Source organism: Lolium rigidum, unplaced genomic scaffold, assembly GCF_022539505.1.
Source record: "Lolium rigidum isolate FL_2022 unplaced genomic scaffold, APGP_CSIRO_Lrig_0.1 contig_18504_1, whole genome shotgun sequence".
Lineage (NCBI taxonomy): Eukaryota > Viridiplantae > Streptophyta > Magnoliopsida > Poales > Poaceae > Lolium > Lolium rigidum.
In genome coordinates this window covers 69250-83733 of record NW_025899923.1, presented here as the reverse complement: position 1 = coordinate 83733, position 14484 = coordinate 69250, and the positions used below count along the sequence as shown (strand labels likewise).

Below are 14484 nucleotides of genomic sequence, written 5' to 3'. Positions count from 1 at the left end.
TTTGTGCTTCTCATCCCATTATGCCACCATCAGCTTCTCCTGCTATCCATTTCTACATCCCTTCATTATTTGGCAGTTTCTTTGGAATACGAAGCAGGATTACCCAAGTAAGAAACGGGTCTTCCTATATTTGATCGATTCAAGCTTTTACCTATGGGAAAAATCCCTCAAGTCTCCCATGCCAATCAACAACCTAATTAAATAGGACATGATTATATCAGTAAAAACCCTACTCTCTTGGGCTCAAAAGAATTGTCGCAACCTTAGTCAAAATATAGGCTAAACTTGTATATATTGATAGATCCCACAACAAATATTTAGATCCGGAGGAAGTATAATATTTGGAATTATTTCCTAGCCTTGACGAATACTTGTTAATAATCCTCAAAGGACCTATTCCTTTACGTACCACGTACTGCATCACTACTTGTACATAGTCGATCTTCTACGACAAGCTGGCAACACGCGCACAACCATTCCAAATAGAGCTATGATTATAGGAAGCAGAATTCGTGGCCGTGGCCCAGGAGAGGAATTAATTATCTTTGGCTGATGGGATTCCGTTAACATTGTTTTTTTATTTTTGAGGTAAGCTAACATTGGATCAATGCACTGCATGTCCCCATGAATGCTGGGCGTGATTACCAACGGAAAGGAACAAAGAAGTTATTTCGTGAGAAAGAAATAATCAATAATTGATTGGTCCATCTACGTATGCACGTCATGGATCTCTCAGGCACAGGGTAATCTCAACAGTCCATCTAGGCATTCCAACAGGCATCAAAACAGAGGAGCGAAATTTCGGCCAGAGCGTCATCTCCTTCCCGCCGCTCCACTCCTCCCTCCCTGAAAATTCGAAACTCCAACAGCACAGCCTCCTCTTGTTGCCTCTATAAGTAGAAGGGTGTGGCCGTAGTCCGCGTGCGGTTAGCGCGTGTGACTATGACTTAGACTTTGACTCTTTACTCGTCGAGGAGAGAGGCCTTACTCTGCCACCGCCGGCTCCATCTCGCCGCGTCGTGCGCTTTGTCGATCCGATCGTCGTATGTCATGCCGGCCGGCTGCGCGGAGGAGAACCCACCATCAGGCACTCCCTTCTCTATCCGTGAGTTTCTTTTGCTTTTGTCATTCCATGAGATGAGTCGATCCATGGCATGCGTGATTTGTTTCTGGTGGTGTCGTTGTTTCTCGTCCTGATGGTTTGGCTTTTCTTTACTCGTCGAGGAGAGGAGAGGAGAGAGGCCTTACTCTGCCGCCGCCGGCTCCATCTCGCCGCGTCCTGCGCTTTGTCGATCCGATCGGCATCCGTCATGCCGGCCGACTGCGCGGAGGAGAACCCACCTGCAGGCACTCCCTTCTTTATCCGTGAGTTTCTTTTGCTTTTTGTCAATCCATGAGATGAGTCGATCCATGGTATGCATGATTTGTTTCTGGTCTGGTGTCGTTGTTTCTCGTCCTGATGGTTTGGCTTTTGTTTCTCTGAAACCGGCCAACTGTAGAAATCATGCAGAAGGGAAGTGAGCCGGCCGGGGTGGTCTGCCGCGATGCGGGCGGGGGGCTTGGAGGAGCGCGTTGGCGACGGCGTGGATGCATATAGAAGACACCAAGATGGGCAAGGGGCACACGAACGCCCGATGGTGAACATTCATGCATGGTTTAAGGTAAGGCTTAAGCTATACGTACTAGCAGCTTTTACATGGATTACGCCGTTAATGGCCATACCATTAGGTGAGACGAGATACAGAGCGAAAAGCAGTTGTGGCGAGTTGATTACGAGCGCTAGAGAGAAGGCAAAGCACACGGGAGAGAAGCTGCGCGAATTGATTACGATCGAAGTCGCGATTCGATCGGTCACGCGCGCGGCGCGCCTGGAGGCAGCGAGGGCGTGTAGGTGGTTCGTGCGTGCGCGCGTGACGCCAGGCTGGCGGGCTCAACCATGTGCGTGATTCGATCGGTCACCGCCTCACGCTCGCGGCTCGCGGCTCGCCCACGGCACGGCACGAAACCACAGTGTAAAATGCGGATCCAGCTGGAGGCAGCCCCACGCCCTAATTGCCCCGTAGGCCTGGTCTTGTATTACGTATGGAACCCTGGCTAACTAAAACGGCATTACTAATAAGGAGGTGAAAAATACTACGTGGAAACCTAACTCGCTCGATCGGATCGCCCAACCAAACCCCAATCGATCCATCGATCGCACTAGGTAAGAACAAGATGAAGAGGACGGCGGCCACCGCGATCCACGACGACGACGTCCTCCTCGAGATCCTCTTCCGGGTGTCCACGGACGTCGCCGACCTGCTCCGGTGCGCCGCAACGTGCAAGCGGTGGTGCGCGCTGGTAGCCGATCCGACCTTCCTCCGCCGCCGCTGGCCGGACAACGCCTGCCACCCGTCCTCTCTCCTCGGGTTCTTCGTCCAGCAGCGACGCACCCAAGAAGACAACGCCGAACTGTTCGCCGGCGGCCTGTATGATGACATGGACACCGAGGCCCGGCAGCCGCCCTTCTTTGTCCCAGCACAGCAGCCGGGACAGCCGCTGGGCGCTCGGCGTCGTTTCCTCTCCTCATTCGTTACAGACGTGCCCGCTTTCCAACTGGATGGCACGAAGCCGCTCGCCGCGCGCGGTGGCCTCCTCCTGGTGCGCCTCGACCGTGGTTCCACTGCCAACTCGGACTCGGTCCACTTGGCCGTGTGCGATCCGCTCGCAGGGACATGCGACGTGCTCCCCCCGCTCAACTGCCCAGTCTGGTGCATCAGCTGTGCCATTCTCACTGGCTCGGACTATTGCTCCCCGGACGGCGGGCCACACCCGCGTAGACCAGCTCGGGGTTACTCAACATTCTTCACCGTGCAAACCATTGTCGATTACACGTGCTGGAACGACCGCCACGAGTGCGACCTCTACACGTTCTCATCAGCCAGGCCAAGATGGAGCGCGCCTAGGAGGTGTTTCAGCGAGACCTGGGTACACGGCAAGGGCGGATTCATGATGCCGATGTGGAACCGCGCTGGCATCGTACGCCGCGGCACCACGCATTGGCTCGCCGCCTACTTGTCAAGCGATAGGACGCCATCAAAGTATCACACTTTCAACGTCGACATCGAGACCGGACACGTCTCTTCGACGGAGGTCTCCATCCCGGTGTCGTCGGTGCATCAACTCAGCACAACAGGTTATGGTTGGCCTATGCTGAGCGTTGCCGCTGACGGGGCACTCACGCTGTACCAGGTTTCTGAAGAAGCTGGCGTCCCACAGCTAGATATCTGGACGAGGCGGGGAGACGACACTAGAGAGAGTGAGACCTTCTGGCTCCGTGTTGGGGCGTTCGACCTCAAAGTGCTAGGAGATAACTGGCTTTCAGTGCGTATGTGGCTAGGAGAGAAGAGCGGCACAGTGCTCATCTTAGACGTGCCTGCAGGGCGCCTACACAAGTTCGACAAGGAAACAGGAGTTGTGGAGGATGTAACTAAGTTTTTCCAAGTTGGCTTGCATTTGACTGCCGTGCCTATGGAGATAGATTGGCCAGCATTGTTCCTGTCTCGGCTTGGTGGACACTTATGCTAGCAGGGCAGCTCTTATTGTCTCCAAGCTGGTATAGTATGTACTACCTCCATCCAAAAATATATGTCTTAGTTTTGTCTAAATACGGATTTGTTTAGACACACTTTAGATGACACTTATTTTGGACGGAGGGAATACTACATTGTTTCTCCTTTTCAACTAGAACTGTGGCGGATGATAGGTTAGAGGTTGCATAGTTCATAAAAAACAGACAGCAGAATCTACAAGGGAACAATTTAAGATTCAGGATGAAAGAGATGCGTCGGATCGTAGGCTCGTAGCTTTAATGAACCAAATAGAGCAAGACAAGCACAAGCTGATATTTACTGCATGGTATTGCTGGCGGCGGTGGCCTAGTGGGTAATTCCTATCTGAGATATGTACTTTGTGGTTTTTCCTGAACTTGTGGATAGTGGCAGAGCCAGGCCGGCAAGAGAGCGAACAATTTTGTTTGGGGCTCAGTGATCTTTCTCTTGTTAAATTTTCAAGAGTTTAGGGTTTGTTGTGAAACAAATAGTAGAGATTTTAGGATGAAAAGTGAACTCTCTCAAGAGTTCAAGGACAGAAAGTGGATTTTCTTCATTACAAAGAGTTTTCGCTAAAAAAATGTACTCTTCGTCCTTTTTGTTGGACTATCTGAAGTTTTGTGACATGTTTTAGATTATTTTTTATGCAATAGTGGTTAAGAAGACTAATTACCTCCTGATCACTATGATTCTGACAGAAAACAGATTTCAATAACTAAGTTCTAAAAATGGGGCCATCTTTCTGGGTGGATGAATTAACAAGAAATGTGAAGCAGGTCAGACTAAGCATGAATATGTAAGGTATATAGGAATATGATCCACAATCAGGACCCGAATGATTTAAATTTTGCTTGTTGAAGAATCAGGTATCTTGTGCTTGCGCTAGGTGGAAGATTACTTCTTCATTTAGTCAACAATGAAGCACCTCTGCTCGTTGAAATCTTCATAGCCAACATCTACAAGGCAGAGGCCCTTCCGCTGGTGCTGGGGGAGCCGTTGCTCGCCTGCAAGTAGCTTCCATCAGGTTCAGCAACGCATCTTCGTCAGCTCCAGCAGCAGCCTCTCTGATGACGGTCGCGACAAGAACTCTAACCATCTGTTTGTTGTGAACTAATTTAGTGATAACTAGAACTCAATGTATAATAGGGAATAAATAGTAGGACAAATAACAGAGTTTTGTATTACCTTGCGTAGAAACCTGTTCGCAACTAGCTCAACGCACATGACCGTCGTGCCTTCTTTGCAATTCTGCAAAAATGGGAAACACAAACTGAACATAAATTTTCAACTGAAGTGATGTATGTGCATATGCAGTGATAAGGAAAATATTCAGAGCAAAGTAAATCCCAACAAGCGAAGGTACACACTTTGTTTCCATAGGATAGATGAAATTTTAGCATTAACTAGAGACAAAATAAGAAATACTGGAATCACCTCATCAGAAGAACACAGTTTCGTCACTGCAGCTCGGGAGTGAAACATAAAGCACTCCGTAGCTGGGCCACTGCAAAAATAACAGGGCTCGAAGTGAAGTAACTGATGAATTTATTGAACTCGAAAGCACATGTAAAATAAGAGAAACATAATGTTCCCTCGAGAAACAAGCATTGATGAAGAGTGTGGCACACCGTTAAGGTATCTGGTGAACAGACATGTCTGAATAGACTGATGAAACTATTGCCAATCTAGATGAGGAATCATTTCTGTACTTCAAAATACAAAGCATGCTACCATATACAAACTTACGCACTCCTTGAAGCTTGTGTATCACGTGCAAATATTTTGTAAGATAGCATTTTTCCTTCCAGTTGTCTAATGATTTTGTCAACTTTGGCCACATCAAAGCTCCGAGGAGCTACATTGTATTCAGGATTTTCAGATACTGTAGAGGATTGATCGTCCCCTAATATTGATTTGGCATCTTCATCAAGAGGAAATATATACAGGTATCTCCTCCATTTGGCTGAAAAATTAGGATGAAATTCACGCGAGACCTGTAAATTATGTCATCAGTTGATATTCAGCATAGTACATAACATATGGCGGAAGTCTTGGTATTCTCAGAACATTCAGCCACAAAACCAAAACATCCTATCATACTAGAAAACAAATGGTAAACAAATCTAGTGAATATCGAATGAAATCACCAGCTTAGATATTAATTGCAATGATATATTCTGTAAGAGGAAGGAAAATACCTCTGACACAACCAATGATTTAATTTTATCTGGTGCAGCCTCATTTATTGCATCTTTTATATCACTAGGCTGTACATCCTTTCTCCACGTATCTAAGACGATTAACAGTAAGTATTTCATGTCAGTTATAAGAAGTGAAGGATCAAGACTAATTGAAGTAAATTTTCGGATAATCCCATAAAGACAGACTAATTTTTTTTTTTTTTGGAGTAAAAAGACAGACTAATTGATTTATACAAATAGCAAGTTCTGTTAATCCCAGTTAAATACCTGGTATGCATTGCTAGATTGAAGCCAACTGAGAACGAATACTATCACTTATTTGAAAACAAAAAAAAAGTTCAGGCAACCTTTTGGTCAAAGTTGTGGTATGCTGTCAGTGTTAATGCTTTGCTAAAGTAGGATCTTTTGCAGAGCAAATAACTTGTATGATTTTCTTCTGTCTTAATCTAGTTAATAACTACAGATAAGCTAAGGCTCGAGAGAAACTGATATGGATCATAACAGGTTTTATAAACATGCTTAAGACAGAAGCAATGCAAAAGTATGTGTTCTCAAGTGCAACTAACAAAATGAGCAGACTTGCTGAAGAGCAGTCACCCCTTTGTCAGTGCGCCCAGCAACAGTGGCGCAGCCTTCGATTGGCAAAGATCTATCTTGAAGTTGTTTAGCTTTTCTCTCATCGACAAATTGTCCGAGACGTTGTTCAACTAACCTGCAACCGATACACAGTGAAATAAACATCTAAGTGGTTATATTATGCCTAGAAATGTATAGAAAATGAAGAGAAAAAGTTGAACAAAACTGTAAAATAAACTCTCACCGAAATTAGGTTACTACATTCTTACCCTTGAACAGTGTTGAGGTCAGGCTGCTTCTGCCAACCATCAAACGACCCGCCATGGTAAGAAAGAACAATCTTAAAGTTTGCTCTTTCCCACCTGCCTCCTCGGCCTTTGGAGGATTTAACCGCCATCTGTTTTCCCGATGATGTTAAAGGCTCCTCCCCATTTGTACCACAGGTACGATTTTCCTGCGGAAGGAAAATCAGATGGATTTGGTAGAAAAAATATAAAATGCATAACAAGGACCTACTGCAAAAAATGCTGAAAATCCATCCTAAACATATTAGAGTTTGGCCAAATAGCCAACCTTGGAGTTCTTTTTTAGGATAGTGAGATTCAATTTTCTATTTGTCTCCAAACAAGCACTAAGTTGGGTAGAATGAACATTTGTCACAAAAAAAAATTTGTCACTGACATGAACACGAATCCAACTCTCCATCCATCCAACCATGAAAATCATAATCCAAATTAGCAGGCATTATAGAGGTAATAAAGTTCTACTGCTGTTTTCCACGGACCTCATCTTTCCGGAACAGCTCGGCGAGCCCCGCTGCGCCGGCGCCGGTGCGCACGAGCATGGCGTAGAAGTCGACCACCTTGCTCCAGGGCCGCGCGTACATGTACTCGTAGCTCTCCCTGCCCAACCGGAACAGTGAGGGGACCAAGCAAGCTCCTGGTTCCATAAAACTGGTGAGGTGCGGCTATATACCTGGCTGTCCACCGGAGGTGCTGGCAGGCGTCGGTGTGGTTGTACTGCGCGTAGCCGTCCCGCTCCGCCGCCGTGGAGAACGCCACGGCCGGGGCGGCCTTCGTCGTCGGCGCCGTTGCCATGAGGGGCCGGAACCTCGCGAGCATGTACGGGCTCGGCGGCGCAGATGGATTTGGGGATTAGGGCACTCGTGTCCGGGCCGGCGGGCTCCAGCAACGGCGTGAGAGTGGTTCTTTCCCTCGCGGTGGCGCAGGTGTGGTCGTGCGGAGGTGGCGATGAAAAGCGGCGGCGGCGGCGGCGGCCCCTGGGTAACCGGCACCAGATGTGAAGGAGTCAGAGAGGGCTCAAAGGATTTTTTAACAGTATACAGCGGCCTACCTACACCGATTTGAAACTGGCAATTTTTTGCTAACTGAATAAAATATGACAGAAATTATCATAGATTGCAGCCTAATTTGAAAAAACATTTGAAACTGAACTGAGCAAATTCTATAAACCCGATTCAATTCCGACATCTGAACAAACCCTCAAACACGTTGAGACATTTAAATTCAGAATTCAAAGAGCAATTTTAATTCTACCAGGCATGTTCGAGTACACCAGCACAAGTGCACACAATCAACACCATCATGGCCCGGAATCATCACAAACAGAGAAAAAGATTCACAGTATCTGCGCAAAATTAACTCGACGCAAACAGGCGATGACAACACAAATCTCTCCATTACCATTTTGGTGTGGATCATATTCCCAGAGAACCGTTTCGAGTTTACAGCATGAACATCGTCACGGCAGGCACTCAGCAGTGCATGCTTCCCACAACTCTCCTCTACGTACAATTTGCTAACAGGAGGAACAAGAAAACCTAGCAAGGTGGTTCTGCCAACACCAGGCTGACTGACTGACTGACTGATCTTGATGATCAAGATGGATGGCAATGCAAAACCCGAGCGAGGAAAACTCGATCGTCATCAAAAACTGCTGCTGTTGTTATTACTTATATCTTGTACAGATCCTCGTCCAGAGGAGGAGGATCATCATGCCTACTGCCATTTCTGGAAGGGGGCGATGCTAGGGCTTCCAGACCGAGCTGATGCCCATCAGAGTCGGGCGAAGGGATGTACAGCTTGCACTCCAGAGACGGCTCGCTCTTGCTCCTGCCGTTCGCTGGCCGTGTTCTCCTGCTCTGGGGCACTGGCTTTCCGTTCACCGGTGGCAGAGCCACAGCCACGGCATCGGTCTTAGCTGCTGGTTCTAGCTTCGGCTTCTCCGTCTCGACACGTTCAATGGATTCCTTGGGGACCTCGTAGAGCGTCACAGAGCCAGTGATGCAGTTCTGCAGGAGTATGTCCTGGCATTCCGGCATGTTCTGAACCGCCTCAAAGGTTTCAACAACCTGGCTCATGGTTGGCCGCCCTTTAGGGTTCTGGCTCAAGCATCGGTACGCAAGGCTGGCCACCTCAATGGCAGCCTTGGTGGAGTATTGGCCTTCCATTCTTGGATCAATGATTCTGAAAAGCTTGCGATTGTGGACAAGGAGGGGGCGTGCCCACTCAACTAGGTTGTGCTCACGGCTTGGTCGGCTCTTGTCCACAGCCCTCCTCCCAATTATCATCTCCAGAAGCACAACACCAAAACCATAAACATCACTCCGTGCTGTCAAATGGCCTGTAACAAGAATGGTTGGATTAACACACACAAACTTATGAGTAAAATGCAGTATGTATCCGTTCCTGGAACCATATATATTCAGTAAAGTTTCTTTCTGGAAGAGGATTGGCTCACCAGTCATGACATATTCAGGAGCTGCATAGCCATAAGTTCCCATGACCCGAGTTGAGACATGGGTTTGGTCTCCACTAGGTCCAGTTCTTGCTAGGCCAAAGTCTGAAAGTTTAGCATTATAATCCTGCAAGGATAATGCAGAGTGAGACTGAGACACTACCCAAGATAGTATCCTCAACACATAACATCAGCATGAAGTCTCTTCTATTTGTAGAATATGAACAAGGATAGAAGTCATGTGATGTCTTGTACTTCTAAATGGAGGTGCCAAGCCAAGCAGAAGCATTGTGGAGTGACAAGGGTAAATAAAATATGACTTGTTTGGTAGTTCATTTTTCATAATACATCAAATTACACTTCTGGATAGTAGAATCAACAATTATTCATAAACAGCAAAATACATTGGAACATAATCACTGCATGGCTTGTAAATGGATTATACACTTTGCCATAAACACTGAACTGGGAACACAAAAAGAAACTTGACAGAAATGGGCTTAAAACAATAAAAGATGATATACGAACCGCATCTAACAAGATATTTGATGTCTTGAAATCCCTATAGATGATGGATCTCTCGGCTCCATGGAGGTACTCAAGCCCCCTTGCCGCACCGAGCGCAATCTTCATACGAGTTGACCATGGCATATTAAGGCAAACCCCTAATGTTCAGAATGAAGAAGATAAAATCATTATTCCACAAAAGAAGATAAAATGTGCTCTTTAAATTGAAGACATACATACTAATACTAATCTTCAAAATAAACATTTCCACAAATCCGCTTGCCATTTTTTTCATGTCACCATTTTGCTATTTCATTGTTCAAATATCTTATGAATTATGATGACGAAGTCAAGCATGTTTGCTCAATATATTAATCAATGAGGAAACAAGCTAGGTTTGGTACCTGCTACTACCAGGTTAATATTTGTTACTGTCTTGGCTTAGTGATATTTCTTTCAAGTATCTTAATAGCCAGGTTACCCATGTGTATGCAGATGTTAGATCACACTATGCTATATAGAACCAACTGAACAATTCAGATCAAATGTATAGTTGCCACCTGACAAACTTGACAAGCAGTATGTAATTCAATAGATACTTGGAAGCAGACATTACCACTCATTGTCAACAAAGGTTTTAAAATGTAAAGTTGTTGACTGCACTTATTCTAAAACTAAATCTAGTTCAGAACCAACAATTGATACTATAGGTAAATAAATGCAGGATATGCTGCTTTAAAACACTGACTGTTACGGACAGCAGGAGTGGACTTGCCAACTAGGGAAGAGCTTACGTCGAAAAAGGTGTTTTTCAAGGCTGCCACAAGCCATGTACTCGTAGACAAGTAATCTATGTGAACCCTCACAGCAATAGCCAATTAGTTCAACCAGATTTGGATGACTAAGTTGGCCAAGATAGTTGACTTCTGCCTGGAAACACAAAAGAAAAGCACCATTAGTCCTCCAATAATGACAAATGTAACATGCTATGGTCTTGAGCCAGCCTGTGGCCGACCACGACAGTATGTTCTTTACTTGGACCTATTAATATATGTAGAACTACACTCTTGTATGCAGTGCTAATGCAACGTTTGTTTCTTAAAAGATAAAAAAGGTGAGTTATGTTCGAAACAAAGATAAGGAACAACTGCTCTGACCACTTTGTTGAATCTTAAACCCCAATCAGCTAGAAAAGCTTCATGAGGATTTGAAATGATATAGAAATCATGAGTTATTAAAAATGCATATGAGCTGCCATGCCAAGGTTCATCAACATTTTACATAATAGATAAAGGAACACAGCTTCTTCGTAAGGTATATGTCTATATGAGCTATCAAGGTTCAGGATAACCTAAGGAAGCAGGGGGACTTACCAACCATTCCTTGTCTCCCTGAAACCCCTCTGGATTTAGTTCCTTCACAGCAACCTGTGCAGATGGAAACCCCGCTCTAACATTTTCATCAATCACGCCTTTGTAAACAACTCCAAACCCGCCCTCTCCAAGAATTTGGTCTGGACGGAAGTTTTTTGTGGCTGCTCGCAGTTCGTTGTACGTGAAAATGTTAACATTTCCATAGCCTTCTGTTTGCAGGTCCTCCACATCTTTTGGAGGAGCAAGAACACTTGAAATAGCTTTAGAATCAGATTTGCACTTCTTCAACCCATCCGGTCCACTAGCTCCATCTGAAGTGCCTGTTATTGGAGTGTGTACAGTCAGAACTCAGCAGCATAACTTAAGCACACCAAAACCATAAGTAAAGACATTCCAATGAACTCAAAGGGACAACGATTGCATAGTTTGACGGCAGAGAAGAATCAAAGATAATGCATGTACCCTTTGGTTTGTAATCCAACCTGACCAGGACGTTCTATTTTAAGAGCACACATATGAACAATTTAGAGATAAAATAACATTTATCGCAGTTTGCCAGTCTGCGCACACTATAGCTTTCATTTTTCTACACCGACGTATGAGCTAAATGTGATTTATTCTACCACAGACTACCCCTTCCATGGATCTTTCTTCAGACTGCACCATTACATAGGCATAGTCTATGACCATCACGCTCTCCATAGGCCATCAGAGACCCAAACATTGACTTGCAAGCCTAGTCTATGAGCCAGAAATAGAGAACCCCAATGGCGTTCCTCACCTGACCTGGTAGACCCTCCACCTATAATGTAACATAAGAGCAGATATACAATGATACAGGTTATCCATCGACTGTCTCCAAGTTCACTCGTGAGGTCGTGAATGTGTAGCTAAGGGCTAGGACATGGACAACAAAGGGTCTCTGTTTTTCGTAGACATGCCCTCTAAGAATAGTTCTAAACGAGCATTTTCAGCCACAAGCCCATATCTCGAGGGTAGCATATATGAACTATTCCATTTCCCTGCTTTTCGTTGACATGCCCTCTAAGAATAGTTCCTTGCAAATTCTCAAATATCAGCATTGGATTTCTCGCCTAATCTATGACTCCTAATTATCTGGGACATGAGTTTGTACCTTCACGTTAGACCACTTTTCTACTCGCACTGAAGAAGTTTTCGGTTGCACCTGGCACTATACTAGACTTCGTCTTTGCAGTTTGCCAGTCTGCCCGCAATATAGTTTTCAATTCTCTATACCGAAGAATGAGCTAAATGTGATTTATTCTACCACAGACTACCCCTTCCACGGATCTTGCTTCCGACTGACCACTACACAGGCATAGTGTATTACGGTCACGCTTTCCATAGGCCATCAGCGACCCCAAACATCGCCATGCAATCCTAGTGTTCTAAGAGGCGGATATAGAGAACCCCGACGTCCAACGAGAACCGAAGCCTTAGCGCCAAACATAGTGCGGCATTCTCCGTCACTCATTCCAGCAGCTCACGAACACGACGGAAGCATCCAGCCAGTTCTCAGCAAGCCTTTGCTGCGGCACAATCACCCCCAAAGCAGCCGCTACCCAAGCACCCGAAGCAACCAGAATAATCCCCAACTAAATCCACGTTTCTAGACTGCAATTGGGCAAAACCCAGGAACCGACAGTCCGGCACGGACCAATCCGAACCACACACCACCACCAACAAGCAAGCAAGCTCTGAAAGAAACTAAACCGGAGACAGACAGACAGACAGACAGAGCAAGGCATGAGCACGGGAGCAGGAACGGAACGCACCTGTCCTACTCTGGAGCCGCTGCTCCTCGAGCGAGAAGCATCCCCCCATGGGAGACCGTCCCAAGATCGCGCCTTTCCCTCCGGCCCGGCCCTACTCCCGCCTCCCCATCGCCAACGCCTCCGGCCAGATCCGCGTCCCCCACACCAGCCGCGGAATTCCCCGCCGCGCCGCTTCCGCCGTAACCGCCGGAGCTCTTCCGACCGCCGGAGCCGAGGGAGGGAGCGAGGGGTCCGGCGCGCCACCAGCCCGAATCCGACGCCGAAATTTCCGGTGCGGCCTTTTGGAAAGCTTTTTTCTGCTCTTCTTCTTCTCGGGGAGGAGAAAAGAGGCTGGCGCCGGATTAGCTGTGCCAGAGACTAGAGAGCTGCTTTCGGATTAATAAATAAACGCGCGCGCCGCTACAGCCACAACACACGCGCAGCGAATTGGGGATTGGGGTTTATTTGGTTGTTGTTGCTGTTGTGCTTGTTTTGTTTTGTTTCTTTTAGAGAAACTTTGCTTTGCTTTGCTTTGTTGTTTGTTGGGGGCTGGTGCTGTGGTCAGTGCACATGATTAGAGAGAGAGGGAGATTAGACAGTGACAGTGGATTCGTTTTGATGCTAGGTGAAGGTTTTGTTAGCTAAGCGGGAGATCTTTCAGCAAGTAACGAGGTCGGTGGCAGCCTCGGGCACGGTTTGGCGGTTCGAACACGATGGTACAACCTTTGTGGCTAGATTGGTTTGGTGGAGAGGAGAACACTAACGCGATATGGCTCTAAATTTCTCGTCCTTTGTCGGCTTAAAGAAATTCGATAACAATTTAAGCGGAACTCATTTCTTCCACTATCTGGTCCACGCATGGTTTTCACTTCACATGGTATTAAGCACCTCATGGTGTTCGATTCACATGTTTTTCCTATTCACGTGATTTTCGAACCTTGTTCATAACATTGTGGACGATTGTGTTGCATGGGTACAATACGTGTCATGGAGATCCCTAAGCTAGCCAATATCATCAAGTATATGACATTAATAATTTTGACCAAAACAATATATCATAATCTCGCAATGATTTTGAGATGGTTGTGGCATCCAATGGCAAGCACTGTCCATGAATTTAGCACTCTCGGAGGAGAAAAATACCATGTCAGCGTTACCCAAACTGTGCTCTTGCATCTCATGATCACATCTAGATAGAAGTGAGTTTCTCATTGCAAGGGTTCAATGTCATGTTTGAGTTGTGTGCTCTATTTTGTTGGTGTGTGCCCGCAAGATTGTTGATTTGTTTGTTTTTTTCCGTGGTGGGGGTGTAGGGTTGCCAACTTGTTGCTCCCTTTCTCTACGGTAAATGTATCATGTATGTATCTTTGTTGCAAACTACGCTTGAATGCAATATTTGTCATGAATTTTATTGTTGACCAGTTTTTGTTTGTAAGATCCTTCCAAAAAATAAGTGAACCTAGAGCTGGATCTACAACCCAATCGCCCTGGTTCAAATCCTCACATACATGGATTTAGGTTCTTATCATTTAAAAAAAGTGTTTTCAAAAAATATCCTTTCAAAATATAGAAGGGGGAAATATAAACTAAACACAAATGAATCACACCACACATGTCAAGTTAATGACTTGCTTCATCGGCCAACTCGTTTATTACTTCACCTCCCCCGGCCACCATACTCATCCCATGTCCTCATACCTCCATC

At 45.9% G+C, this 14484-nt stretch overlaps 2 protein-coding genes across 2 annotated transcripts; both read right to left on the bottom strand.

Moving 5' to 3' along the window:
* Positions 1-4484: 4484 nt before the first annotated feature.
* Positions 4485-7589, bottom strand: LOC124680517 (tRNA pseudouridine synthase A). Its single transcript, XM_047215564.1, is given in 10 exon segments — positions 4485-4562; positions 4564-4686; positions 4776-4838; positions 5025-5094; positions 5337-5584; positions 5789-5880; positions 6358-6503; positions 6637-6821; positions 7152-7269; positions 7343-7589. Coding segments are annotated over 10 exon segments (1257 nt in total). The 5' UTR covers positions 7489-7589; the 3' UTR covers positions 4485-4496.
* Positions 7590-8046: 457 nt separating this feature from the next.
* LOC124680516 (probable serine/threonine-protein kinase PBL17) lies at positions 8047-12952 on the bottom strand. The gene is made up of 6 exons (XM_047215563.1): positions 12801-12952; positions 11005-11324; positions 10426-10561; positions 9653-9789; positions 9128-9251; positions 8047-9010 (listed from the first exon to the last, which is right to left on the bottom strand). The coding sequence occupies exons 1-6, from the start codon at positions 12847-12849 to the stop codon at positions 8340-8342; spliced, it is 1437 nt and encodes a 478-aa protein (XP_047071519.1). The 5' UTR covers positions 12850-12952; the 3' UTR covers positions 8047-8339.
* Positions 12953-14484: the final 1532 nt, after the last annotated feature.

Excerpts from the sequence above, each read along its gene's own strand:
- LOC124680516 (XM_047215563.1), bottom strand. The coding sequence starts at position 12,849 with ATGGGGGGATGCTTCTCGCTCGAGGAGCAGCGGCTCCAGAGTAGGACA. Across the intron at positions 10,562-11,004 it reads AGGGAGACAAGGAATGGTTG|GCAGAAGTCAACTATCTTGG; the intron begins GTAAGTCCCCCT and ends TTGTGTTTCCAG. Across the intron at positions 9,011-9,127 it reads TCCTGAATATGTCATGACTG|GCCATTTGACAGCACGGAGT; the intron begins GTGAGCCAATCC and ends TTCTTGTTACAG.